This window comes from Eublepharis macularius, chromosome 18 (genome assembly GCF_028583425.1).
Source record: "Eublepharis macularius isolate TG4126 chromosome 18, MPM_Emac_v1.0, whole genome shotgun sequence".
In the NCBI taxonomy this organism is placed as follows: domain Eukaryota; kingdom Metazoa; phylum Chordata; class Lepidosauria; order Squamata; family Eublepharidae; genus Eublepharis; species Eublepharis macularius.
In genome coordinates, this window is record NC_072807.1 from 14,896,744 (window position 1) to 14,923,708 (window position 26,965).

Consider the following 26,965-nt stretch of genomic DNA (forward strand, 5'->3'; position numbering starts at 1 on the left):
GTATTGCTAATACTGGAGAATGCTGTTGGAAACTTGTCCTTGGTAAGTTCCATTGTAATTAAAGAGAGCTGAACGACCATTCCAGCAAGATGTAGGCACGGCCTGTGGATTGTTCTGTGCTGAACAGGAGTACAGGGACCCCTTCACATACAAGTGAGTTGCTTGGCCTGTGGACATGCCTAGCTTGGTTCTGCTTCCTTACTCAAAACCATTTATACCAGGCTAAGGTTTTACAAGTGCTTGGGTATGGAAGATTAGCCCCCTAATATTGCCAGTCTTACAATTCTCTTTTGCAAACTTACAGCATTCCAAATCTGTGCCTCTTCTGCTCTTCAAAAATTGTAAAGATTGTGCCTTCTCTTTGCTGTGGATGCGGGAAAGAAAGGAATAAGCATCCTTATCATCAATAAAAGGTTTTAAATCAACAATAGCACTTGAAAGTATCTACCAAATGCCCTCTGTAATAAAACCATCTTACATGCCTTCCTGAAGGCAGCAAATAAAGCGCCCTCCACATCTCCTAACTAGGCCATTACAGGGAAATGGAACGACCACAGAAAAAGCCAGCGACTCATCTGTTGCCTTACAGATAATCCTAGGAGACTGTACCACCAAAAAAAGGATGTTTGAGGAATGTAACTGGTTCACTGGGATCTACTGGGAGGTTGAAAGTCTGAGGGCCCCAGGCTATGAGAGTTTTTAAGTTAATGACCAGCATTGTGAATTGGGACTGGAACCAAATAGGCAACCAGTACAGTTAACATGAGTTATATGCTCCAAGTGGTTGACCCCAGACAGGAGTCTTGCTACCATTTTTTTTTTACCAGTTGAAGCTTCTGAGATGTCTTCAAGGGCAGTCCTACATTAAGCATGTTACAGTAATCTGATATGGAGGTTACCAGGGCTTTTTTTCTGGGAAAAGAGGTGGTGGAACTCAGTGGGTTGCCCTCGGAGAAAATGGTCACATGGCTGGTGGCCCCACCTCCTGATATCCAGACAGAGGGGAGTTGAGATTGCCCTCCGTGCCGTGGTGTGGAGGGTGATCTAAACTCCCCTCTGTCTGGAGATCAGGGGGCGGGGCCACCAGCCATGTGACCATTTTCAAGAGGTTCCGGAACTCCGTTCCACCGTGTTCCAGCTGAAAAAAAGCCCTGGAGGTTACTAAGAACAGTAGTGCGGAACTGGAGGGACCCTGTTACTAGCTCCTTCTCACCGGGTGGAATATTTGGTGACTTACAAGATGGGGACCAGGATCCTGAGACCAACCCATGAGGCGGCAACCAGGGCACTTCCAAAAACCCTCTTCAAAGCCCCTGAAGAGCCCAAAGAAGCCAGATCATCTTGCTCCAATCTGCTCACCAGCTCAGAACACACCTTCTCAGAATCAGCTGCAGCTCCAATCTTGGCCTCACTAGGCAGATCAAGACCCCCAGCCTTCTGGAAGCATCCCTGCCCCATCAGAGCACCTGCATCCGTGGCTGATTCTTGAATTCCTAGAAATCTCTTCCTAGCTTGACCACACATACCCCTACAAGACTACTTAAGCCTCTCAGCCTTTGATGAAACAACATCCTAAACTCTTGCCACTGTCCTGTCAGTCTCTGGAGCCAGACCTGGCTGGCTTCAGCCTAGAGTAAGACAAATTATACAAAAAATATAAGAGGCACCTTCACCTATAACCACTATATACACAAGTAGAACTCTACACGTGAAGGGATATAGAGGGATCTATATAAATACAATTCTGGCAAATACACCAGATAAAGAATCAATTTCCACAATCTAGACTAATTAATAAATTCGTATTTCAATGTAACCAATCAGAAAATTCATACTCCCATAAAAATGGTCATAATCAGTATACAAACAAGTCCATAATCATAGTATACAAATGGTAAATGAATCATGTACAAGCGGTGCACTCTCTCCACGCTGCTATAAGTCCAATTAACTCAAAACCCTATGACAAGGGTAACTAGTAAAAGTCCACCGGAGAACATCCAACCGGTAAGTCTCCAAGATAAGTCTCCAAGGTTGCTTTTAGTTAATAATACTTTTATACACTTTCTCAGATGATAAAGGAGACACTGTGGACGCCTGAAAGGGCGTCCTTCGCCCAACAATCAGGGCCGGCGTCTGTAGCCTGTTGTTTTGTCTGAAGACCTCTTCTGGGGCGATTATAATTCCAGTTAAATGCTGTTAATAAATATCATGAAATGTAAAATCCTAGGACAGTATGAATCCTAGGACAATGCAAGAAATAAATAAATTTTCAATTACAAATATCCAAACATACCTGTGCATTCTTATATCCCTTCACGTGTGGAGTTCTACTTGTGTATATAGTAGAGTAAGACAAAGACAAAGGGTGGGGTATAAATCAAATCAATCAATTAAATAAATAAATAAATAAATAAATAAAGATCAACGTTCTTGCAATTGCCTACTATTCCTTTCCCAGCTATTTCATTTAAATCAAAAACACACAACCTTCCTACCTGGACATCATATCCGATCCCATGGGCCTTGCACATCTGGAGAAAAACATTGTAATAGATGATGGACAGGTTGGTGTGCATCATTGAATTGCTCATGACAACACAGCGACTGACTATGGAGACCTGGCATGAAAGAAAAAGTGGGAAAGAGCTGAACTTTGAGGAAGCGCTGGCTGATCGCTGGCTTGATGCAGAGAACATTTACACTCAGTCTTGAGAGGTTATTATAAGACCTGCCATGCTTTTTTGCTTCCCAAAACAAGCAAATTTGAGCTTTGGCATCATGAACACAGTAGGGAAATGCAATGTAGGGGAACAGAGTCAGGAGTCACTTATGGAATTTAAATACTGTTTACGCACACTTCACGTACAAGATTACATTACCCTGGCAGCTCTATAATCATGCGAACTCACTCTCGTTGACATCAATAGATAGAAGAGAGGGTGCTTTACGTCACTGCTAAAACAAAATGTGCTTAAAATAGGGATCTCCCTGCAATTTCAAGAGAAACTTGAAACTGTGCCATGCATAATCTGAAAGCTTTTAATGCACAAGACAAACATAGGCCGTTTCCACACACGTTGAATAATGCACTTTCAATACACTTTAGAAATCCTTTGGAAGTGGAATTTTTGTTTCACACACGAAAACCCAATTCCAAATGATCACTAAAAAGCATTGAAAGTGCATTATACAACGTATGTGGAAGCAGCCATAAACAAGTTAACATTTATCACTTTATTGAAACGCGTGTGATTTTGAAGCAAATAAAATTATCCTTTAAAACCTTCATGCTGTTTGAAACTTCAAGAAAGAGAGAATCTCCACAAAGTTTAATTTCGATTTCTCCTTGAGGGGAGGGGTCAAGAGCAGGATTGCTCTAATATTTTATTTATTTATTTTCGATTTTTATTCTGCCTTCCCCACATTTCCAGCAGGCTCAGGGTGGATTACAAAATTATTGCATTTACAGTGAAATCCTAAACAGAGTTACTCCAGGCTAAGCCCATTGATTTCAATGGGCTTAGACTGGAGTAAGTCTACTTAGGATTTCACTGTTAAAATCCATCCTTCTTCCAAGTTGCTCAGCGTTGCTTCCATGAGGAGAAATCCCATTTAATTTCTTCTGAGGAAGATTAGACTAAGAGACAACCATTAGTTGAACATCGCCCAATTAATGTGATAGTGGATTAGAGCTTTCAACCCAGTTCTCCCCAACTCAACTCTCTCCAATTGTTCTGAAATTATAACATCATCATGTGAACATTCTTTTATGATTTACTTTTGGTTAAGGCCTTCCCCATCCAATGCCAGGCACCCTGAAAAGTTATTCCCCTGGAATGGGGAAGCATTACATTAGAATTGGCTGATTATTTAATTTTTCAGACATGCATCTGTAAACATGATCCCAGAACTTGGAACTCGTGAAATAATTGTTTCCTTAACAGTGTGGTACTGGCAGGAATCTAAAGCAAAATGCTCAAATCGATACAGAGTTTTAGCCTCAGATGTGTTTTCTCACCTTTTATTTCTTAGCAAAGTGCTATTGATTGGACACTTTCAATAAAGAGGTAAATAATAATGTGTAAGCAAAACTGTGTTCTGCTTCTTGCAGAAATCTGGCGGCGGAAGAGCCAATAGTTTTCAAACCACCGTGTTTGAGATCTGCCAAATCATCTCAGGGGCAACCCACAAAGCAACTTCCATTTATTTCCATGGGGTACATGCAGAATCCTAAATGTGTAAATACACTCAGGGCAAAACTGGGGAGCACCATGCAGTTTGGATGAGGATTTTTTCCTATCAGTATTTCTTGATGTTCTGAATGACATCACTGGGTTATTTTAGGGTGCTAATGCAAAACCGAATTATTCAAAAAGGCTTTTGTATGGTAGGGAGGGGCTCTCAGATGCTTCGCTAATGAGTTAAGGGCCATCGATGTCGTGTACTGGCCCTAGCTTGAATAAAAGTTAGGCTTCCCTGACCCTGATTCTCATTGGAGGTTTCAGTTGGCAAGCACCCAATGGCCCGCTCTAAATAAAGGCCAATCACATTCTTGTAAATATATTATTTTGTAGATAGTTCATGCAAATGATGGTATCCTGGAAGGTTTGTTATTACTGGTTGATGGCTAAGCCAGGGGCGGAGCTTGTATGTATATATTGAGGGGTTCTGTTCTGCTGAATGTCTGTCTGTTCTGGTTGGCAATAAAGCACGTTGTTTGAGTTGAATCACTCTGGCTGAAATCATTCTGAGCTCCAGGCTCAGCACACAATAATAGACTTCACCACTATGTTGCCTTACGTATTACCTGTTGTCTTAAATATGTGCTCCTATGAGCTACTTGTGCTTCACGTTGTCTAATGTCAGCCCTAGAATTGCTTATGTTCTGTTTCAGCATTTCTTCAACTCTGTATTGGGTTCCTGCTAATGCTCTGTCTTTGTAAAATTGTGTTTATTTACCGTATGGTATTGTTATGGAAACGTCCTTGAAATTGACTGTACCGGTTTCACACTGTGTAATCCGCCTTGAGTCTCAGTGAGAAAGGCGGAGTATAAATTACATAAACAAAATCAGGGCTTTTTTTCAGCTGGAACGCAGGGGAACGGAGTTCCGGAACGACTTGAAAATGGTCACATGGCTGGTGGCCCCACCCCCTGAACTCCAGACAGAGGGGAGTTTAGATTGCCCTACGCACTGCTGGCATTGAGGTCAATCTAAACTCCCCTCTGTCTGGAGATCAGGGGGCGGGGGCACCGGCCATGTGACCATTTTCTCCGAGGGCAACCCACTGAGTTCTACCACCTCTTTTCCCAGAAAAAAAGCCCTGAATAATAAATAAATAATAAATAATGATCAGATCTAAGTGTTCAGAGGGGCTGTAGAAGTATTCCAGTACAATCCTAAGCAGAGTTACTCCAGTCTAAACCCCCTGAAATCAATGAACTTAGACTGGAGTAACTCTGTTTAGGATTGCACTGTTTGAGTCTAACCCTCAGAGCCAAAACAAAACAATGGTAGGGGTAGGCTAGCCTCCCTCCCTTTCTCCCCAGCCCACTACCCCAAGGGCTGTTTGTTGCATGCAGAGCCTGTTCCCAGGTGCTCCAGTCCTGCTGTTACTAAGCATGCAGTTTTGTGGGCACATGCGCAGTACTATATGGAAACAAAGCGTGCTGGAGATGAACGTTGGCAGCCACCGTAAGCAGCAGGGCCTCCAGTCTGGCTAGGGTCCTACTCTGTCTCTTATTTAGGGGTAATCCAGCCTAGGTTTCGAACAGAGTTTCCACACTGGGAAATCAGGTAGCCAAAGATTCCAACCATCTATTTTTGGCAACCAATAAAATAAATGAATGCTTGATAAAATAATCCAAGTAGCAGTTTAACAAGCGTAAATGCGAGTGCAGCGGCAATAACACAGAACTATTGTTTAAGCGCAGGCATCAGTTTGATGAGGTGCTTATTTCAGCTACCAAGCAGGCAAACACATGCATAATGAACTGCCGGATGAATTATTAATGTCTTGCTTATTTAGCCTCATCTGTCTCAAAGATAATGTATCCTAAGTATAATGAGTGATTGGTTTTGTACATAATTACAGTAGCAGCAGTATCCGGGAAATTTGCTCTTGCAAAGGAGATTTCTAAAAATAAAAACCATCACTCCCACTCGGTCACTGCTCCGTTTTATCAAAATCAAAATGAGCGGCCTAATGTACATGTAATAAATTCGCCGGGACGGAAGCATTATTAACATCATAATTTCACATAAAGTGTTTTTACTTAATCATTCATTACAGATCATGCGCTGTAAAAAGATTTGTCTCCTGTTTATTTCGCTGGACTTAAAAAAAAAGTATCTCTGATATGACGGCGTGTTTTCCATTGCCATCGACTGCCAGGCAAGCGAGAGTTGAAGGAATAAAAATGTATTGAGGGGTGGAAATTATATAGGCTGGGAATGACAAATTTATGTTAATCCTGACAGAATTTTAATTAAAAAGTTGCTACTTGATTACTTTTCATTTCTTAAACATGTACTACTGGGACTAATCATATCTAATCTACTCCTCTCCAGCTCAAAGTGGTGGCTTGACTTGAACAATAGCTCGGGAGCTCACTAGCCTATGGGTTACAAAGCTTTGACACTTTTTTGGAATGGTAGAACATCTCCTTCCAGTGATGGACAGAGGTTTCTGGACCATCTGATCATGTGTTAAAATGGTCGTTGCTGTGTAGGCAAGGGAAATCGTTTTTAAGAGGTCTCCAAATGTATTTTTCTGGGGAAAGCAAGCTACCACATTTGAAGTCAATCACCAATAAAAGTAATATTATCCTCTATATATTGTTGAAGGCTTTCACGGCCAGAGAACGATGGTTGTTGTGGATTTTCCGGGCTGTATAGTCGTGGTCTTGGCATTGTAGTTCCTGACATTTTGACAGCAGCTGTGACTGGCATCTTCAGAGGTGTAGCACCAAAAGACAGAGATCTCTCAGTGTCACAGTGTGGAGAAGAGACTTTAAGAATGAACAGAGCATGGTTTCCAGTCCTGAAAAACACCAGGCTAACAAAATACTCTGCATCTTACAATAGCCCTGCAGAGAAGATTAGCATATCAAATACCAATCCATATGCAAAAGAACCTCCTCAGGATACAGTGAAGCCTCCCTCCATTAGCATTCCACACCCTGGGAAACTCTTACAGGATGACTCAGCCCAAACCCACCTTCCTGAGTAGATATAAATTACCTGCCAACATCTTCTCCACACTGTGACACTGAGAGATCTCCGTCTTTTGGTGCTACACCTCTGAAGATGCCAGTCACAGCTGCTGGCGAAACGTCAGGAACTACAATACCAAGATCACGGTGATACAGCCCGAAAAATCCACAACAACCAATATTATCCTCTGTTCCAAAAGTGAAGGTAGGGAGGCATTCACAACAATCATTCCAAAGGCCCAAAACACTGAAGTCAAACAAAGTTAACAATGCCAAACCATTTTAAGCGGTCAGGGGGAACTGAGTCACTGAGTCTGAAGATGAGATAGCTAAATATTGTACCAGTTTCAAGTAGACACTTATTAAAGGATGCTACACTACTACAGAACAAATCTGTATTTGAAAACATTTCTAGTCTCAATATTCTTGTTATTTGGGGCAGTGTTAACGGCAGGCTTGTGACTTAAAATAAAGAGTTGGCTTTAAAAGTAATCAGATCTTGAAGCACCCCAGGGCAGCCTAAGGCATTTTGGTTTCCAGGGCAGGAAATGCAAATGACACCCCCTCATCCAACTTGCTAACATATGGCACAATGCCACCAGGATGCTGACTTGCACACGCCCCATGGAACTGAAAACAAACTGCAGAAGAGCAGTTATGTTAAGGTGTAGGTAAATGTACTTACATGTATTTAATAAGTTTAGTTATTTATTTAAAACATTAGCCACTTTTCTGCCTTGCGGGAACTCAAGGTGGCTTACAGCATCATGTTCATCAAGTGTAGGGAGATGCAATGTTAGCTGGGAAGCGTAGTTTAAAAAGACAGAGCAGGTGGATATGCTAATGAGTTCCTCCAGCTCTTTTTCTACAAAATGACCTGTTTGCAACAGAAGCACAAACGAAATGTGACCAGGATTCAAGCAAACAGAGGGTTTGTTAATTTCAGCTTCGCCTCCCAAAGGCTCTGTCAGTTTCACCTCTCCTGTCTAATACTGTGTGGGATGGCAACCAGAGGGCAGCAAGGAATGGAAATGGGCTGAAGCTGCCTTCTAGAGCCAGGATTGGACCTGGAGAGGTTATAATGGGCTGAAATCTCCCTTCTGGCATTTCACAGCCCCTTCACACAGCTCCAGTGTATAGCAAAACCCTTGCCCTGCCGCCAGTGCTGTATTTTTAAACTATTTATTTATTGTTTGACTTATATCCCGCCCTTCCCGCAAGTGGGCTACCCTTCCTGGCTAACATTGCATCCTCCGACATGTGTTCTTCACGTGTCAGATGTCTAGTGTAGAGACACTCTGGGTCTTAGAATAAAGCGACTAATTAAAAAACCCCAATTGGGTACTGCTTACAGTTTCAGGTTGTTCTTTTTGGACTTGCCAGAATTTTGGTTTCTTGGGAACAAGCTGCACTTCAAAGCGGCTCGACTGGCTATCCAGCCTCCCATTTGTTACATACAGCAAGACTTGTGTCAAAGCCAAGTGGTCACTGTAGTGCAAATCCAAATCTACAGCCCACACCTAATTCAAAACACAAGAAGAAAACGTAAGACAAGTTTTCATCACAGCTCTCAAACAACCACGAACAACAACAGCTGCAGGCATTCCTCCTGTAACTGCAGCATCTTTCTGAACTCAGACAGTCATCACTTAAATGGTCACGTTTTGGGTTAGCGGGGCCATGGCAAGTAAATCCCCAATAGTGGACAAATCATGCTGAAATGGTACAGCCCACAGACTGTAAATGGGTCTCAGTGTTTGTTTGTTTGTAAGCGAATGTGCAACTTGCCTCTTCTTTTGCATATTGTTTTAATTTGTAAATGGTTTGGAAGTCATTTGCAACCACAGGTGGCCCCGTCCTCCTGGCTCTCAGCCATTTTGGGCCCGTTTCGGCCTGGATTGGTCCCGAAACGGCCAAAATCGGGCCTCTGACGGGTGGTGGACCACTCTCCCGCTCAGCAGCAGCCCAATCCTGACCATTTTGGGCCCCTTTTGGGCCATTTTCAGCCCTTCTTTGCCATTTTGGGCCCAATTTTGGCACTGAATGGCCAGGATTGGGTCCAAAACAGCCAGGATAGGTGATGTCAGGGTGTGTGGCATATGCAAATCAGTTATGCTAATGACACACTTCCAGTGATGGCAAGGGGTGTGGCATATGCTAATGAGATATGCTAATGAGTTCCTCCAGCTCTTTTTCAATGAAAAAAACCGGTTTGCAACAGAAGCACAAACGGAATGTGACCAGGATTCAAGCAAACAGTTAAAAAGAAAACAACCAACAAGGGACTTGCAGCAGTGAAATAAACAGATGTGTCTATTTCATGGACAGGCAACACTGACAAGAATCTTAAAATACATATTGCCAATCATGAGGCAGCACACAGAGCTGATACGCTTCTTCCCTCAAGAAATGTCCTGTCTGTGCAGGGAATTCATCGTCTTGAAGAGGCTCGTAGGACCTACAGATGCTGGGAGCAGCCCCCACAGACCCACGCAGCGGCTCCAATGGAGCGCAGCAGCAGGGAAGTTCCCCAAGGAACATGGCTGTTGGTTTTCAGATGATTTGGGGTACAGTTTACTTATGTAAAATATTTACTTACCTGCCTTTCTTTCAAGATAACAACAATGTAAAAGATCAAGCTGGGTAACCGTGTTAGTCTGTCTGTAGCAGTAGAAAAGAGCAAGAGTCTGAAGAAGTGAGCTGAAGAAGGGAGCTGTGGCTCACGAAAGCTCATACCCTACCACCAATTTTGTTAGTCTTACAGGTGATACTGGACTCTTGCTCTTTTCTACAACAATGTAAAACGATTTGATAAAATCGTTTTTTCATTGTCCAGCTTTCACATCCATACATAGTAATAGGGAATTCCGTAGAATCTTGATCTTGGTCCCCAGAGACACTTCCTTATCCTAAAGGGTCTTTTCTAACTTCTTCAGGGCCGCCCCTCCAAGTCCCAATCTCTTTTGCTTTTGAACACTATTAAAATGAAATTAAATAAAACATTAAAACAACAAGTAGGTAACGTGAAAGACCTCTGCCTGAGACCCCAGAGAACTGTTGCCAGTCTTGAGTAGACAAGATTGACTTTGAAGGACCAAAGGTTGGATTCAGTGGAAGGCAGCTTCGTAGGTACAACACGCTGCGTTCTAGGAGTTCCTCCACTGACTCTCTGCAAAGACAGGTCTCTCAATTGTACTGTCAGATAGGGCTATGTAACTGAAACATATCTGCATAAGACTATTTACATTTATTTTGATTGCAAGTATACTTTTGCCTCTGAGCATGCACCACCTATCTGGAATATTTAACAGGCTAAAAAATGGCTGTTTGTCTGCCTTCTGGCGTGCCATGGAATGTTTATAAGCATTTTAACTTTTCATAAGAAAGGTGTCAGCAACAGAATATTAAGCAGTCCAGATTATTTAAGAGAAGTGAAATATGGAAGTGACAGAGAAAGAAGCTTCATACAGGGCCGAAGGACAGAAGGAGAGGCGGTGTGCTTTCGACCAAAAAAGAATATTAGGTGAGGAAACTTGGGAGTGCAACCTGTAGCACTAGAAAAGAGCAAGAGTCCAGTAGCACCTATAAGCCTAACACATTTGTGGAAGGGTATGAGCTTGTTTGAGTCACAGCTCACTTCTTCAGATACAGATGGACTCACATTCTAGCTGTATCTGAAGAAGCGAGCTGCGACTCTCGAAAGCTCATATCCTTCCACAAATTTTGTTAGGCTTATAGGTGCTACTGGACTCTTGCTCTTTTCTACTGCTGCCCATCTTGATCTAAAGAGCCTGTGGATAGAAAAAGCAAAGAGATTATGGATTATTTGAATGGCCAGCTACATCTTTGGCTGCAGGTTTCTGGATCTGACATTTTGTATATTAAAATCATGATCCTCAGCAATCTGTGCCAGAAATTAGATTATTTCAGCCAGGCTAGTATGGGCAATATGTGGATACTTGGGTGTAAAAAAATGCAAGGGAAATTTTGCAAAGAGCAGAAGTAAGGTCATCTCAATATGCTTGCCTTCCCCCATGTTCCTTTATTCTTGTGGCCTTGGATCTGGCCATGCCCCCAGTGTTCTCCATACACCAGTCTTATCTGTGTTCATCAGTCCTTTGAAACAAATCTTGCACTGAGCAACTTGAATAAGCCACTGAATGGTAAATGGCATCATTATAAGGCTATTAAGAGGTCAGGCAGTCAAGGCCTCTTGCTAAACTGGAGCTAATTTCTGAATCATATTCACAAAATAATGCCCTTTTTATAACAGCAAATAAATCACATCGGTAACAGTTGTTAATAACGAACTGCCAAGTATATGTTGTGCTGTTAAATATCCTATTTGTCAACTTAAATATTTCCCACTGCTGGAGGAAAATGCAAATCAGTTGCTGGTGGCCGCTTTCTTTGATACAATTCAACAAGAACATTTGCCAATTACCCGGCTTTCTTTCCTCCAACGCCCCCCAATCTGCTGTGTGGAGTGGCAAAAACCCATCTCCGGTCCTAACTTAGCATGCCACAGAGGCTTAAATGAGCTTCCTAGATCTGCTTATTTATTTATTTGACTGGACAATAGTCTTTAAGATAAGACATCGATCAGTGTCACTTTTCCTACAGAGATAAGTGGCCAAGGAGAAAGAGACATCTTTGTACGCCTGTGCTGCCCCTCCTCAAGAACTCATCCCTTTTGAGAATACTCCCCCCACCCTTGCCCACTTTTCTAGTGAGACAGAGAACCAGAAGTATGGAAAGCGAAATGTAGGGAGCTCGCAAGGCTATAATTTCCTATTCCCTTTGGGCTCTACAGCTTCAATCTCCAGCAGGTGGATGAAGACCCACAACTTGGTTGTTGTCTGACTTAAGCTTGGTCACAGCACCAACACTGCATACATACAGGGGGGTGGGCAATTAGAAAGCAAGTACTACATTGCATGGTCGGGTAAAGCGAATTCCAGGATTGGAAAAGGCTGAACACTATTAAAATGAAATTAGTCTCAAGTGGCGATGGTCCTTTCTGGAATGCTAAGGAGATCTATTTGGAAGTCAGTCATACTGGACACACAACCCAACCCAGTCCCTGGCAGGCAGGGCTTTTTTTCAGCTGGAACGCGGTGGAACGGAGTCCCGGAACCTCTTGAAAATGGTCACATGGCTGGTGGCCCCGCCTCCTGATCTCCAGACAGAGGGGAGTTTAGATTGCCCTCTGCGCCACTGGAGTGGAGTGGCGCAGAGGGCAATCTAAACTCCCCTCTGTCTGGAGATCAGGGGGTGGGGCCACCAGCCATGTGACCATTTTCGCTGAGGGTGATTTAAACTTTTAAAAACTCCCCCCTTGTTCCAGCTGACCGAAAGCGACGTCATTGGTCCTGGGAGCATGCACGCACTTTGCGCATGCACATGTGGTACCAGGGGCACCACCTCCCGCCAAGAGTTGCCCCCTGTGCTGGCAACCCACTGAGTTCCACCACCTCTTTTCCTGGAAAAAAAGCCCTGCTGGCAGGAATCAGTATACAATGAAACACTGCTGGTGCTGTCAGGAAACGGATCAAATTACAAAAACAGTATAAATGTGGTGCTTCATACAATGTGCAGAAAAATCTTTTATTTTAAAAAAAATTTATTTAATGTATACTCTACCTTTCTCCCTAATGGGGTCCGAAAGCAACTTACATCATTTTTTTCTCCTCCATTTTATGCTCATGACAACCCTGTGAGGTAGGTTAGGCTGAGTGTTTGCAACTGGCCCAAGGTCACCCAGCCAGCTTCCATGGCAGAGTGGGGATTCGAACTTGGGTCTCCCAGATCCTAGTCATATCACTAACCCCTACAACAGACTGGCTCTGCTTTCATCTCAGGGGAGAAGTCAGGGGGATGAAGCTCTCTTTCGAAGACCACCCCCCACCCCTTGCCACTAGATGCTGAAAGACAGCAAGCCCCAAATGGTTTTTTTCCAAAGCATTAGCTCTGTCCAGGGAAGAAAGGTTGATCAAAACCATGAATGGAAGCTTCATGTTCAAGAGCAGTCAACCTTTGATTATCGCAGGGAATTCTTGGGAGGGGTGGTTGGCTTCTTCTAGAATCCTATTTCTCTCCCTCTGCCAGGTCCCATTACACTCCTCCTCAAGCCATCTTGATGTAGGGGTTAAGAGCGGCAGGACTCTAATCTGGAGAGCCAGGTTTGATTCCCCACTCCTCCACTTGAAGCCAGCTGGGTGACCTTGGGTTAGTCACAGCTTCTCAGAGCTCTCTCAGCCCCACTCACCTCACAGGGTGATTTTCTGAGGATATTAATAACACACTTTGTAATCTGCGTGTGGCATTAAGTAGTCCTGAAGAGCAATATATAAATCGAATGCTGCTGCTGCTGTTATATACACACATGTACACATACTAAACATCCTAAAATGCAGAATGTTTAATTCTTGTAATTTGAAAGCATTCTAGAAACATAAGCCACCACATTGTGCTTATGTCTAGGGCTGGCTAAGATGTTGTGCTACCCCAAGCGGCCAGGCAACATAATCTGAGAGTGTCACTTCGTCATTTTCTCTGCGTCTACAAGGAACCTGGGTAGGGCAGGGCCTCCAGTCCTTTACCCCCCGTGTTTTATAACAGCTTCCTTCACTACTGCTTTCAGAAAGACAAGGGCGAAGCATGATTTGGACCACATCTGTATTCAAGGGTCCCCTGCCTGCCAAGACAGCTCTGCCACAGCCCTGTGGATACATACCTAGATCAAAATCGAAAAGAGTCCAGTAGCACATTTAAGACTAACCAACTGTACTGCAGCATAAGCTTTCGAGAATCACAGTTCTCTTTGTCAGACGCATCTGACGAAGAGAACTGTGATTCTCGAAAGCTTATGCTACAGTAAAGTTGGTTAGTCTTAAAGGTGCTACTGGACTCTTTTCGATTTTGCTACTACAGACTAACACAGCCAACTCCTCTGCATCTATACCTAGATCAGAAAGGCAGTTTTGCTCTGAGTTTCTACACTGTTTTGTTTACTTTGGCAATCTACCCAGATCCACCCATCTTATTATCCAAGCAGGGTCTCTCTTTGGCAAGCGGCCTGCTTGGGTTTGGTCCAAAAGACACTCCCTCCTGTCAATCACTGCCCTGCCATACGCTAATCTTCACTTGACACAAGCGAGGAAGTCAGATATGGCATAAGCAAAACAACCTCAAAGAGCCAACTCGAATGGTAGGATGGCAATGTTTGGGGTACCGCTGGTGGATATTGTGAGAATATGGGCTTCTGTTCTCTCGGGAAAGAGATGGGATGTCAAAGTAAACAAAAGTGGTATCTATAACTCTGTCCCTCTACCCCGGTCAAGAGAAATAAGTAAGAGGCTGAGGACTGAGTAGATTTAGAGCCAAAACACACGAGAAGAAATGCCTAGATTCAGCACGTGTTCTCTTACCTCAAGGTTTGCCGGGATCTGTAGGCGTCCTGGAAGCTTAAAGTTTAGCATTTCCAGAGCAGCAGGGAGGGAAATACAGGCGCCTGTATTTCCCTTCCCCTTCCTGCTGCTCTGTAAATGCTAAACTTGTTCTCTTACCTCAAGGTTTGTTGGGAAGTGTAGGTGTCTTGGCAGCTACAGTTCCTGCTGCTCTGTAAATGCTAAACTTTAAGCTTCCAGGACACCTACAGATCCCGGCAAACCTTGAGGTAAGAGAACACGTGCTGAATCTATGTATTTCTTCTCGTGCGTTTTGGCTCTTAGTCCAGCTGCTTAGGATATTTGAGCAGAAGACCCTTTGGGTCCTCTTGAACTTCTGATAGACAACTAAGGCTTTATAGATTTAGAACAATTTAAGGAACTTAAACTTTAAAATCAGATTGGGCAGCGTGGTACGTGGTTCGAGGGGGGCTAAAGCTAGAATGTTGTAGGCATTACCATGTAAACAATCATATGCACAGCACCCTACAGGAAGGGTGGCTTTAAGGGTCAGCTGGAAGAGATTTAAATGGATGGACTTCATTAAGGGCCCCTTACCTCCTCCTCCTCCTGAAATTTGAGCACTGATTTAGTCCACCCCTAGGGCTTCTCTCCTGCATCACAGGTGCCCTAATAAGTGCTGCTGCCCTGAGCAACTGAGCCGGTGGCTTACACTGGCACGGTGGCCGGGAAGGCTGCCATGGATGCCACTAGGGTGTGGTGGCATGCCTTCCCCTCCACACTCCTCTTGCCTTCCCAGGGGTTTGGATGGAATCAGTGAGAGACCTCGCAGGGATCACTTGGAGGGGGGAGTAGGAATTCATCTCACGTCAACAGACCCCCATCAAAAGTGCCATGTTAAAAGGCAACCGCCCCTGAGCCTCCCCCTGCCCTCTGAGATACAAATGTGGCAAGTTAATAAAGCCACAGTTATGGTGTCATTCTTTACAAGTGCCATAAAAATGTTTCAGCTTTAAAACTTGGAAAGGCCGGAGAAGCATAAATTCTTAAACAGTTACTAAATTATCGCTTTTCTTTTCCCCCCTGGTTTAATTGTTTCTTTCTGCCTCCAATATTGACTTCTACATTATTATAAGGAGTGCACCTGCTATTTTTAAAGAAGTGGTTGCATGACACTGTAAAAATGCCAATTAGTAAAATATTAATGTAAGTCGGATTCTCAGAAGAGACCTCTCTTTATTATGGTTAAAATTCACAATGGGATTGTAGAGTTTAGCAGGGAGGGAAGACGCGATCTTATTTGGCCGCCATCTAGTGGTAACTGATAGCATACCTCCAACTTGCAAAATCTATTCTGACCAGAACCACTGTACAAATGCAGTTCAAGAATTTGTTTAAAAGCAGCACTTACAAAGATATATGGTTTGCTAAAGAGACAATGGATAGGATCCAAAGAAAGGATTTATTTCTCTCTCTCTCTCTCTTACAATAGATGTATATCACACGAAACATGCCTATACTTGGAGCTTTACATCCTAGTTTCATTGCAGCATTCCACAACCTTTGAGCCCAGAAGTACCTTCAGTAAGTCTGTTTACAGTTACCATGGCACTTTGGAGTCATCAGGAAATGCAATGTTAACTGGGCAGGGTAATTTAAAAAGACAAGAGCTGGCAGCAGGGCCAAGACTTTGCTATGATAAAGCTTTTGCTTTGAGCCCTCTGATGCGGGGAGGGTGGAATATAAATGTAATAAATTAAATTATACACTGGGGCTGTGTGAAGGGGCTGTGAAAGAACAGAAAGGAAATTTCAGCCCATTACAACCTCTCCAGCTCCAAGCCAGGCTCTAGAAGGCAGCTCCAGCCCATTTCCATTCCTCACTGCCCTCTGGTTGCCGTCCCACACAGTTTTAGGCTGGAGTGGTGAAACTGACAGTCTTTGGGAGGTGAAGATGAAATTGACAAACGCTCTGAGGAGCAATCTCCGCCGGCTCTGTCATTTAAAACTATGCTTCCCAGCTAACAGTGCATCACCCTACACTTGATAAACACGCACCGAGGTGTCTCATGTAGAGAGACTCATAGAGACAACAAGATTTTCAGGGTTTAAGCTTTCAAGAGTCAAAGCTCCCTTTGTCAGATACAAGTGGGAGTGGAGATCCCCGAGCCATTATATCCCAAACAAGAGATGGGAGGGGTGAACCAAAGAAGGGAGCCGGGATGTACAACGCTCCAACGCATTTACATCCTGACTCCCTCCTCTGCTTCATCCTGACTGAGTGGCTCAGGGGTCTTCACTCTTACTTGTATCTGATGGTATCTGATAAAGGGAGCTTTGACTCTCAAAATCTTGTACCCTGAAAACCTTGTTGGTCTTTTAAGTTGCCAGTGGACTCCAATCCTGCTATTTTACTGTGGACCAACACGGCTACCCACCTGAAACTACCAAAGAAGCAGGCCCCTGTGCAGTCTGAAGAGGGACTTATCTCTTCAGTAGCAGTCATCAAAGAAGAATGCAGAACTCTGGCTGTGCGCAAAGTTCTCTCGTGATCTGTTTTTGGCCGCTTCTGTCATTTGGTTGCATTTATCTACTGCCAGTTCCGCATTTTTTATTATTTGAGTAAAAAAAGCAAGGCTCTAGGGGAAAAGTGGATTGGTCAGACCCCCTCCACACACACAAGGAAAATCACAGACAAGTCCACACACAGGTTATTCATGTTAACTTTGGCATGTAAACGATGACCAGGTCAAATGAATGCACTTTTACTTCTTTTTATTAGCTGTGGGGGGGGGGGAAATGCGGTCAAGTGGCCATCTCTTCTTTTCCCAGCCAGACGTTTATTAATAGTCCCAAAATGTAACCTCTGGATGATGTCATATTGAAAATGGACTGTTTAGTCTCACACTTTGCTGTCTCTGGGTTTTTCCCCTCTCTCTGAAGTGATCTAACCCTGTGACTCCTGCAGTTTCCTTACGAGGCAGTTTGAGAGTTCAAAAAAATCACATCAGCTATTTCTCCTTTTCCAATTTGCCAAGGCAATGTTCAAAGAATTCTAAGATCAAATTTAAAAAAAAAAATAAGAAGAAAGAACGCCTTGGTTTCATTTCACAGAAGCTTGCTCTTTTCCTCTCATGTTCAACGAGGTGTTTATAGAGTTCTATATTTTCACTCTCGCGGCTGTGCAATTCATAACTTTCCAACACGGGAGATCAATGCAGCTATTTTACAGGACAGTGATAGGTTTTTAAAACTAGACTTCCTGGCAGTCATTTTTGAAAGGTGGCAGATCAGATTTCCTGAGATTAACATTGCCTAGGTGACATCTGGAAGGTGTTTATTGTGACTCTGAAGCTGGAACAAGTCAGAATGGGCAGTGAATATGGAGATTCTTTGTGGAGTTCCTTCTAGAATGTCACCGGGCATTTCTCCAGGGGAATGTGTCCTCCGTACTAAAAATAGCAAAATAAAATTTCGCACCTTGGAAATTCAAATCGTGTTCCAAGAAAAACTGCATTTTGCAATGAGCAGATTTGCAAGATGTCCTTATTTTGCAGACCTCATTCCAGTCTTTCTTGCCATGGGGAGGGTAGTGGAGCCCCAGCCCTCAACAAAAGGAAATCTCATTCCATTGTTCTTCTGGTTTCTGGCAGTGCAGGAGGCATTGCCCAGTTGCCCGTACAGTTCCAACCATCTCTTTGCACAGGAGCCATGCGAATCTTCTCTGTGTCGTTCCAATGTTAGTATATGTACCATTGTTTGTTTATATGCATCTCTTTCTAAGCAGAAGGGCTGGAAACTGAAAGTTAAGAGCTTCAGGCATTTGAATCCAGTCCTCATGACCATATTCAGCATATTTTCTGCACTCTAACAGAATCACAGCATATGCATAGTTCAGGGTTGTTTGCACAACTGGAATTCTCATTCTATATACGCAGGGATTTTTTTCAGCTGGAGCGCGGTGGAACAGAGTTCCAGCACCTCTTGAAAATGGTCACATGGCCAGTGGCCCCACCCCTGATCTCCAGACAGAGGGGAGTTTAGATAACCCGTCACGCCGCTGGAGTGGCGCGGAGGGCAATCTAAACTCCCCTCTATTTGGAGATCAGGGGGTGGGGCCACCGGCCACGTGACCATTTTCGCCAAGGGAGATTTAAACATTAAAAAACTCCCCCCTTGTTCCAGCTGACCCAAAGTGACGTCATTGTGCGGTCCTGAGTTCCACCACTGAGTTCCACCACCTCTTTTCCCAGAAAAAAAGCCCTGTATATACCTATAATCTCTCTCTCTACACATGCATGCACAAAGTACCTTTCTATGCTGACTTTGTGCCCATCAGTAGGGAATCAAGTCAAAGCCAGCCACAGAAAAGGTAGGGGGCTCTATATTGTCCAGGGGACTCCCCAAGGTCTGTAGAAACACGTCAGTTTTGCAAGCAGTGTTTCAAAAAGCAAAACGGCCCAACAAGCTCTGAGCATGCTCACTGCCCTCCAGGAACCACAGAACGTTGAGGGCAGTTAAACTTGAAAATTGAAGAGAGTGGGGGAAGATGGAAAAGCGAAGAAGGGGAAACTGGCCTGCTTCGGCTCCTCCTGGAGAGGGACCGGTTTTGGATCACGAGGCACATATTCCCCAATCCTCATTAATGAAGGTATAAAATTTTAAGGGCTCTGACACTTTGAAGCTAAAAAAAAGTCCCGGCATGGAGACTAATTAGGACAAGAGGAAAAGCACTCCTGCCAGACCTAATTAATCACAAAGGCACCCCAGAACCCTTTAAGCAGTAAAGGCGGCAAAGGTTCTAATAATTTGCTGGGACCTGGAGTGGGGACAAAACCATTTACTTAGTTCATATATTGATATGTTTGCCTTTCTCCCAAGCAGCTCAGGACTCAAGGTGCATTGCAGCAATATAAAATATTAAAAAATTAGGTAAGAACAAACATTAAAATAAAAATACACATCAAAACCCCATTTGCAATCTTAAACTAAGTCCACTGGTAAACTCTAGCTTGAGATTCCCTGTAAAACATCAATCTTAAAAACACCTTTTGCCACACTAGTAGGATATTCTTTGCTTGCCCAAGCTCAGGGTCAGGTAGATGGACCTCAAGGTACATATTCCTGCACCCCAATCCTCCCCCAACTTAGGCTTCCCAGTTGTCCACCAGTGTCAGGTGATTTACTGGGGGTTTGCTCTGTTGCCCGCATATTGCTGGCGATCGGTGGGAGGTTTCAACCCACCCACCCACCCCGGTGATTGCCTGCTACTGGCAGACAACTCAGGAATGCGCTCACTGGGCACGCTCCCAGTGGGGTGTGACGATGTCACTTCCCAAAGTGACGTCGTTGTGCCAGCTGTGGCTCTAGTCAGGGTCAGAGCTTGATGAGCAGCCTCCTGCCTGCCCAATCCTGATCCGCAGCAGTCAGAGAAATGTTTCTGTAATCACTGGACTGTGGAGCCACGGAGAATTTGACCCGTCCACTACTAGCGCTCAGCGGTAACATTCTATTATGCTATGGGGGGAGATTTCCTAATTATCCCCCAGCTCCCCTGATTCCTTATCAAATCGGGTCAGTTTAAACGCAACCCACGGCACACTGCCCACGGCACACTTCCTTACCAAACGGAAGAACACGTGCCGTGATTTTTAAACAGTTCCCCACTTCATTGCAGAAAAAGCTCCTAATGGATTGGGCCCACTGCCATTAATTGGCTTCCTCAGTTCTTTGCCGGGTTCTACTGGAAACTACGGGGAAAGCTCCAGCGGGAACTGCCCTGCGCTGCTAATCCACAATCCGCCCAGCTTTTTCTATTACCTCTCCCCCAATTACCTAGTTAAAGTCGCCTATGATTTTGCCAGGCAATCCTTTGGTAGGGGCTACATCCCACTGGAGGTATGTATATAATGGAAGTTTATATGTTTCACAAAGTGCTGTGTTTTCATCAATAACTTCCATTACACTCTTTATCTCTCCAAAGGCCCGGCTCCTACCTTTATAGCACTCTTGAAAAACAAAGTGCTTATAAAAACTGAGGCTCACGAATATAGATCTTGACAGGCGAGAAAAAACAGTCTTTAAAGGCCACGTGCTTCTGCAGCGACAAGACTAGTTTCGTTCGAACGATCCGGGGCAGCTTTCATTTGCCTTGATCGCCAGCAAGGGGGATTATTCTGTTCACCAAAACGTTCAGGACTGTTTCGGTTAGAAAAGGGGGAAAGTGACTTTCCTTGCTGGGAACGACCTTAGACCGAGGGTTCTCTGGAAAACACTCGGGTAATTGCCTGCCACCATTCAGGTACCTCCTGAGAACAGCTGGACTGATCTGCTGGGAAGCAGCTCTTCCAGCACAATCCTAGGAAAATAACTAAGTAAGAGGGTGGAAACAGGGCCAGATTTAGGGGGGGTCACTTGCCCCAGGCACCGCCAAGCAGAGGGCGCTGGGAGCGGCTGCTGGCTGGAAGCACACACGCTCCCAGCCCTCTGGCAGCAGCACGGGCAGCTGCATGGGAGGGCTGGAAGGCTGCCCGCACTACCCTGGCTGTCTGCTATGGGGATGGGGCGGCTGGCTTGCCTCGCGCTCTTGGCCCTCTGGAAGCAGCACGGGTGGCTGCGCAGGAGGGCTAGGAGGCCGCCCACACCACCCTGGCTGTCTGCTGCTCCGACGGTAGAGCCACAGCCAGAATGGTGGGCACATTCCTGGGGGAGGCGGGCGCCCTGTGTGATGATGTCACTTCCAGGAAGTGACATCATCATGTGCTCCTGGGAGCACATGCAAAAAGTGCACCATTGGACTTGGGTTGCCCCCGGTGCTGGCACCCAAAGATCCGGCTCTGGGTGAAAACCCTGAAAAACTATCTTATAGCAAACTGGGTAGCACCCAAACAACCTGGCATGCAGGGAAGAGAATCAGAGAAATATCCCAGAGAAATGGATTGTGCCAAGGAAGCCAAAAATGCATTTATAGAAAGAAGGTTTATTATAGAAAAAAGGGGAAATGGTGGGTGGATTCCAAAGGGGTAGGAAGGAGAACAAAATACAAAATCCAGGGAAAAGCACACTATCACACAGCACACAGTCTATCAAATAAAACAATAATGTTGAGCTAACTCAGCTACACACACTTTACCTAAGTTGTAGAAGGTCCCTCGGAGAATATGCAGAGTTCCTTGTGGTACCAAGAGAGTGGAGGAGTCCTTAACCCCTGGCCCACTAATCTTGGGGATCTCCAGATGTTCCAACATGGGGCCAAAGAAAAGTCCAGAGCTCCCAGATATTTATGGGCAATGGAGTTTGACCTAAGCCAGTCTAGCAAATCTAACCAATCTCAAGCAAAGTTCCATCTCTGATGTCAGAGACTATTTCCACCAATCGGAGAATTATTTTTAATGGTTCTGCACTAACATGACAAAAATGGAATATGGTTCAAACTGGTTGCCCTTTGTCAAAAAAGTGATAAGTTGTCCAGGTAGCCCTAATGTGGAATGGAGTATAAAGCGTCATTCTCATGTAAGCCCCTGGGGCCAAGAATCCAGATGCTCTAGATGGCACTCTTGAGCCGTATTGAATCTTAGGGTTCTGTCACAAGGACCTATAGGGAGCAAACCTGAGCAGCTTTACACAGAAGTTGGGGGTTAAGCTATATGGGTTGCCGCCCATTGTATTTTATGCTTTTAATGCTGTTTTTATTGTAATTTATTTATTTATATTGTAATCCACTCTGAGCCCAGTTGTGGGGAGAATGGATAATAAATCTGATAAATAATAACAATAACAACAGCAACAGCAACAATAAAGTAAGTCTCCTGTTATTCAATGGGGCTTCTTTCCAGGAAAGAGCCCTTAGCCTTAATCACTGATGGTGATGCACACAATTTTTTAAATATTTTCCAGTTCCTTTTAGCTGATATTCTTTTCAGCCAGTAATTTGGATACTTTTTAAAGCCTGTTTGCTAAACATTAAAAAGACATTTTCCTCCATGATCTATCTCATTTTTAATCAATGAAAAAGAGCAAATATTAACAATGTGGTAACAGTTCTTCTCACAGACAATCTGTTTGTAAAATACTTTGAACGCGCACAACAAAAACAAAGAGAGAAAAACACAGACATGAAGTCTCATAATATGTTCCCAGAAATACAGTCCTTATGTGAATTAGGCTTCCTGGGCTGCTATTTAATTCCAGCCATGTTGACAATGCATGAGTTTTTAAAAAGATCCTATATATTTACTCAAGCCCCTCTGTGCAGAGGAAGAAGGTGGGTCGATGATTCCCGCCATTGTGTAAGCCCACTGACACTCACCTCTTTGGGGGCCCATTATGGTGTGAGTTTTTGTGTGCTTGAGTAGAATCTCATTGGATCAAAGGGTTTTTAGATTATGCAGTTTTTGGTTAAGAGCAAAAAGAGCCTTGTTTTCCCAACCCCCCCCCCCCGGGAACAGTGTGTGCATGAGTGCACAGCTCAATACTCACCTGGAGCCTTCCCCAAGCATTCTTGGGGTCCATAAACACAGAACCCCGTTGTTGTATGCTCTCAAACTTTGTGGCTTGATGGTTTAGATGGAGGACTGTGTTCTGTGTGATTTTGGTGCTATTGTGTGCAAAAACAGCTACCCTTGGGCCTCATTTCCCCACCCATTTGAAAAGAAGAGCATGCGTTTGTGCATGCGCAGCCAATGCATGCACAACAGGTAGGGCCAGCGCCACCAATGAGGCGGTGAGGCAGGTGCTGCGGGCAGCAGGGTGCCAGAGCGGGTGCCGGAGGGGTTCCCGGGGGTGGAGGCACGCACCACGGAGCTGGTGTGCCTGGCCTGCAGCTGCTGCAGCCAGCCTTGCACCACCAATGCCGACACATGCCCCCAGCCAGGGGCAGCAGCTGTGGGCCAGGCACGGCAGGTGTCTGGGCAGCGTGCTGAGCGCAGGCAGCCTCTGCGCACCACCCCAGCCACCCGCTGGCCAATGGGCCCAGCTTGCTGTGTGATGACGTCATCATGTGGTGATGTCGTCACGCAGTCTGGGGGTGCGCACAAGCACTGGCGCTGCCCCTGACAATAGGCACAACTCATGAAAATGAAAAAAAAACAAAATCAGTTCTGAGCTGGCACTGGCTAACACAGAACAAAACAGTAATGGAACGGAATGATTCTAGAATCCCCGGAACCAAAACTGAAATGGAAACTTTCAGTTGCACGCCCCTAGTCAAGAGATCCTTCATCCGCTTCATTTCCAGCAGCAATCAAATGCAAGCCCAGCAGTCAAATGCAAGCCCATTATGTCCCCTGTAGGGCTTTTTCTGCCCTGGCCCCAGCCTAGTGGAACACTCTCCCGTTGGAGATCCGGGCCCTGCGGGACTTGTTACAGTTCCGCAGGGCCTGTAAATCGAAGATGTTCCACTGGGCCTTTGGCTGAGGACCAGCGGGTGTCCTTTCCTCTTCAATCTAAGACTGCCACCTTTTCCGTGACTGCCCTCAGTCATGTGTTATGGCCGACTGTCTATCTAAGTAGCCATATATAGAAGGCGCCTGGACTGTTTTAATGATTGTTTTAAATTATTACTGATTTTATAGTTTTTGTGATTAACCTTTGTATTGTATGTATGTTGTGAGCCCCCCTGAGCCCATCTGTGGGGAGGGCGGGGTATAAATCAAACAAATGAATGAATGAATAAATAAATAAATAATAGAACATGCTATGATAACAGGGCTCCTGCAGTGCGGGAGCGTGTGCAAAATATTCTCCATAGCAGATTTCTTTAGTTATCATTCCAGGGTTCCCAAGGGAAGTATCTCGGCATTCTGGGCACTCTCCTTCGGTCTTGTGTCAGTCTCAAGAATTTTCACCAAGCTGGTGGCTTTGATTGAAGCCCACTTGAAACTGAAGAGGATACACGTATATCCCTTAGATGACCTGCTGATCAGATTGTTTGCTCTTCAAGCAGGCAGTAGGGATGCCCTTCTAACAATTCCGACCTTGAAGGGTCATTCATTAATCATCAGCTTCTTTAGGGCCTTGAAGGTTAAGAAATACCAACTGGAATTGTGCTGAAAAACCAGATGGGCAGCCAGTGCAGATCTTCCAAAACAGAGTTATTACAGTCCCTGTGTTCAGCCCCCAGCAATAGACTGGCTGCTATATTTTGGACCAGATGAAGTTGTAAGGCAGTTTAAGGCATCTAAGTAACCGAGCCTGGAAGTGATCAGAGTATGGATTACTGGAACCAGATCACTTTTCAAAGAAGAGCCATTCTGCAGTCACTCCATTGGCTACCCATCAGTGACTGGTCTAGGGTTGCCAGCCTCCAGGTAGCGGCTGAAGATCTCCCGGAATTACAACTGGTCTCCAGGCCACAGAGATCAGTTCACCTGGAGAAAAGGGCTACTTTGGGGGGTGGACTCTATGGAATTATGCCATTCCAAAGTCCTTTCCTTCCTCAAACCCCACTTTCTCCAGGTTTCACCCTTGAGATCTCCAGGAATTTCCCAACTTGGAGCTGACAACCCTAGACTGGTCTCAGTTCAAGGTATTAGGGTTGCCAGTCCCCCTTTGGGCCCAAGTTGGGCCCAATTCAGCCTGAAACGGGCTGAAATTCGCCCTCCGCGAAGCACAGGGGCATTCCAGGTCCCATCACGCCGCCCCTGCAGTGCTCCCATGCCCCGCAGCAGGTCAATTTGGGCTTGAAATGGGCTGAAATCAGCCTGCGGTGCAGTGCAGGAGCGCTCCCAGGGGCAGCACATAGCCTCCGCAACGACATCACATCCTGGAAGTGATGTCATCGCGTAGCCACAGGAGCAAGCATGCAAAACGCATGCGAGGACAACTGTTAGGTGAGTGCCAGGTTTCTCACCTCCTGCCTGGAGAGTACGGAGACCTGGCAACCCTAGTTATCACACAGAAAGAAAGCCCTTATGGCCTTGGTCCCTCATATCCACCAGACTGCCTCTCTCCCTGAGCTCCACCATGTCAGCTTCACCACCTTGCAAATGGGCAAAATCAACAGCTGTCCGCACATTTTCTGTTGTGGCCCCCATCTTGTGGAATGGCCTGCCTGATGAGGTTTGGAAAGCCTCCCTTTCCCCAGCTTTCCACAAACAATGTAAAACTGAATTATTCAGGAGGGCTTTCTTACACAGGTAGGAGGGCTATACTGTATCAAACTGGATCAGAGAAATGCTTTGGAAAAGGGATACGGACTGCAGACTATACTACTGTGCACAACTGTTGCTGTAACTTACTGCATTGTTTATGGGATGTTGCAGCCATAGTTTATATTGACACACTACATAACTTGCTTTGAGTATCACAGAGAAAGGCAAACTATAAATAATATAAACTCCATTGTGAACGGTTGTACAACCACTATTCATAGCTCAAATTAAAGATAAGATTATGCTCTTTCATATTTATATTGACCACCTTCACTGTTACATGACTAATAAGAATAACAATCGATTTATATACCTCCCTTCAGGACAACTTAGCACCCACTCAGAGCGGTTTACAAAGTGTGTTATTATTATCTCCACAACAATCACCCTGTGAGGTGGGTGGGGCTGAGAGAGCTTTGGAAGAGCTGTGACTGACCCAAGGTCACTCTGTTGGCTCCGAGCAGAGGAGTGAGGAATCAAACCTGGCTCACCAGATTAGAGTCCTGCCGCTCTTCACCACTATACCAAGTTGACCCGATCAAAGTACACAATGGCCAAGGTACTTACCACTAATTTGCAGTCAGTTTGCTGGGATATACAAACCTCCCACTCAAAAGTTGTACCTGTTTTACAAGTTTTACCTGTTTAAAAATAAAATATATACCAGAAAATGTCCAGTGTGTATAAAAACATTAACCAACTTTTTAATCAATTCCCATCTTATATATGCATTGAAGAGCATGAACTTATTTTTAATTCAAGCTGTGAATGATTTGCTGTTCAGAACAGAATTTTAACCGATCTACTCAACAAAGATTTTCAGCTATGTTGACAAGACCACCAGGGGCCCAATTTGGGCCATGACCCTGGTGTGGGGGAGAAGGAGCAAATAACTGCTTTTTTATGACATCATGTCATCATTCCGTTAGCCCCCTTAAGCCCGCTTGGATACGTGGGATATTCCAAAACAAATACAATAAATAATACAAATTCAATGCATAATCTGCCTTGCTAGCCTTTAAGAAGGCAGAGAATTCTACAGAGGAGAGCTTACAGTTCAAATGCTGGCAGCCGCCGTTCTACTGCTGATTTCTGGATGATAATAACCATTTGTAATGAATTCTTTAATTGGTTTTTATAGATGGTGGTGAGGGTTTTTGCTCTGTTTGTGAATTGCCTTGGGCCCCTC

The 26,965-nt window shown here is 44.7% G+C and overlaps 1 protein-coding gene across 1 annotated transcript in view; it reads right to left on the minus strand.

The window, feature by feature from the left end:
- Positions 1-26,965, minus strand: part of IQCH (IQ motif containing H) — a 100,542-nt gene that overhangs the window by 2,504 nt on the left and 71,073 nt on the right. Inside the window, exons 17-19 of the mRNA XM_055002774.1 lie at positions 8,571-8,738; positions 2,499-2,621; positions 303-364 (exon numbers count right to left, since the gene is read on the minus strand). Coding sequence (XP_054858749.1) covers positions 303-364; positions 2,499-2,621; positions 8,571-8,738 — 353 coding nt within the window. The remainder of the gene's footprint in view (positions 1-302; positions 365-2,498; positions 2,622-8,570; positions 8,739-26,965) is intronic.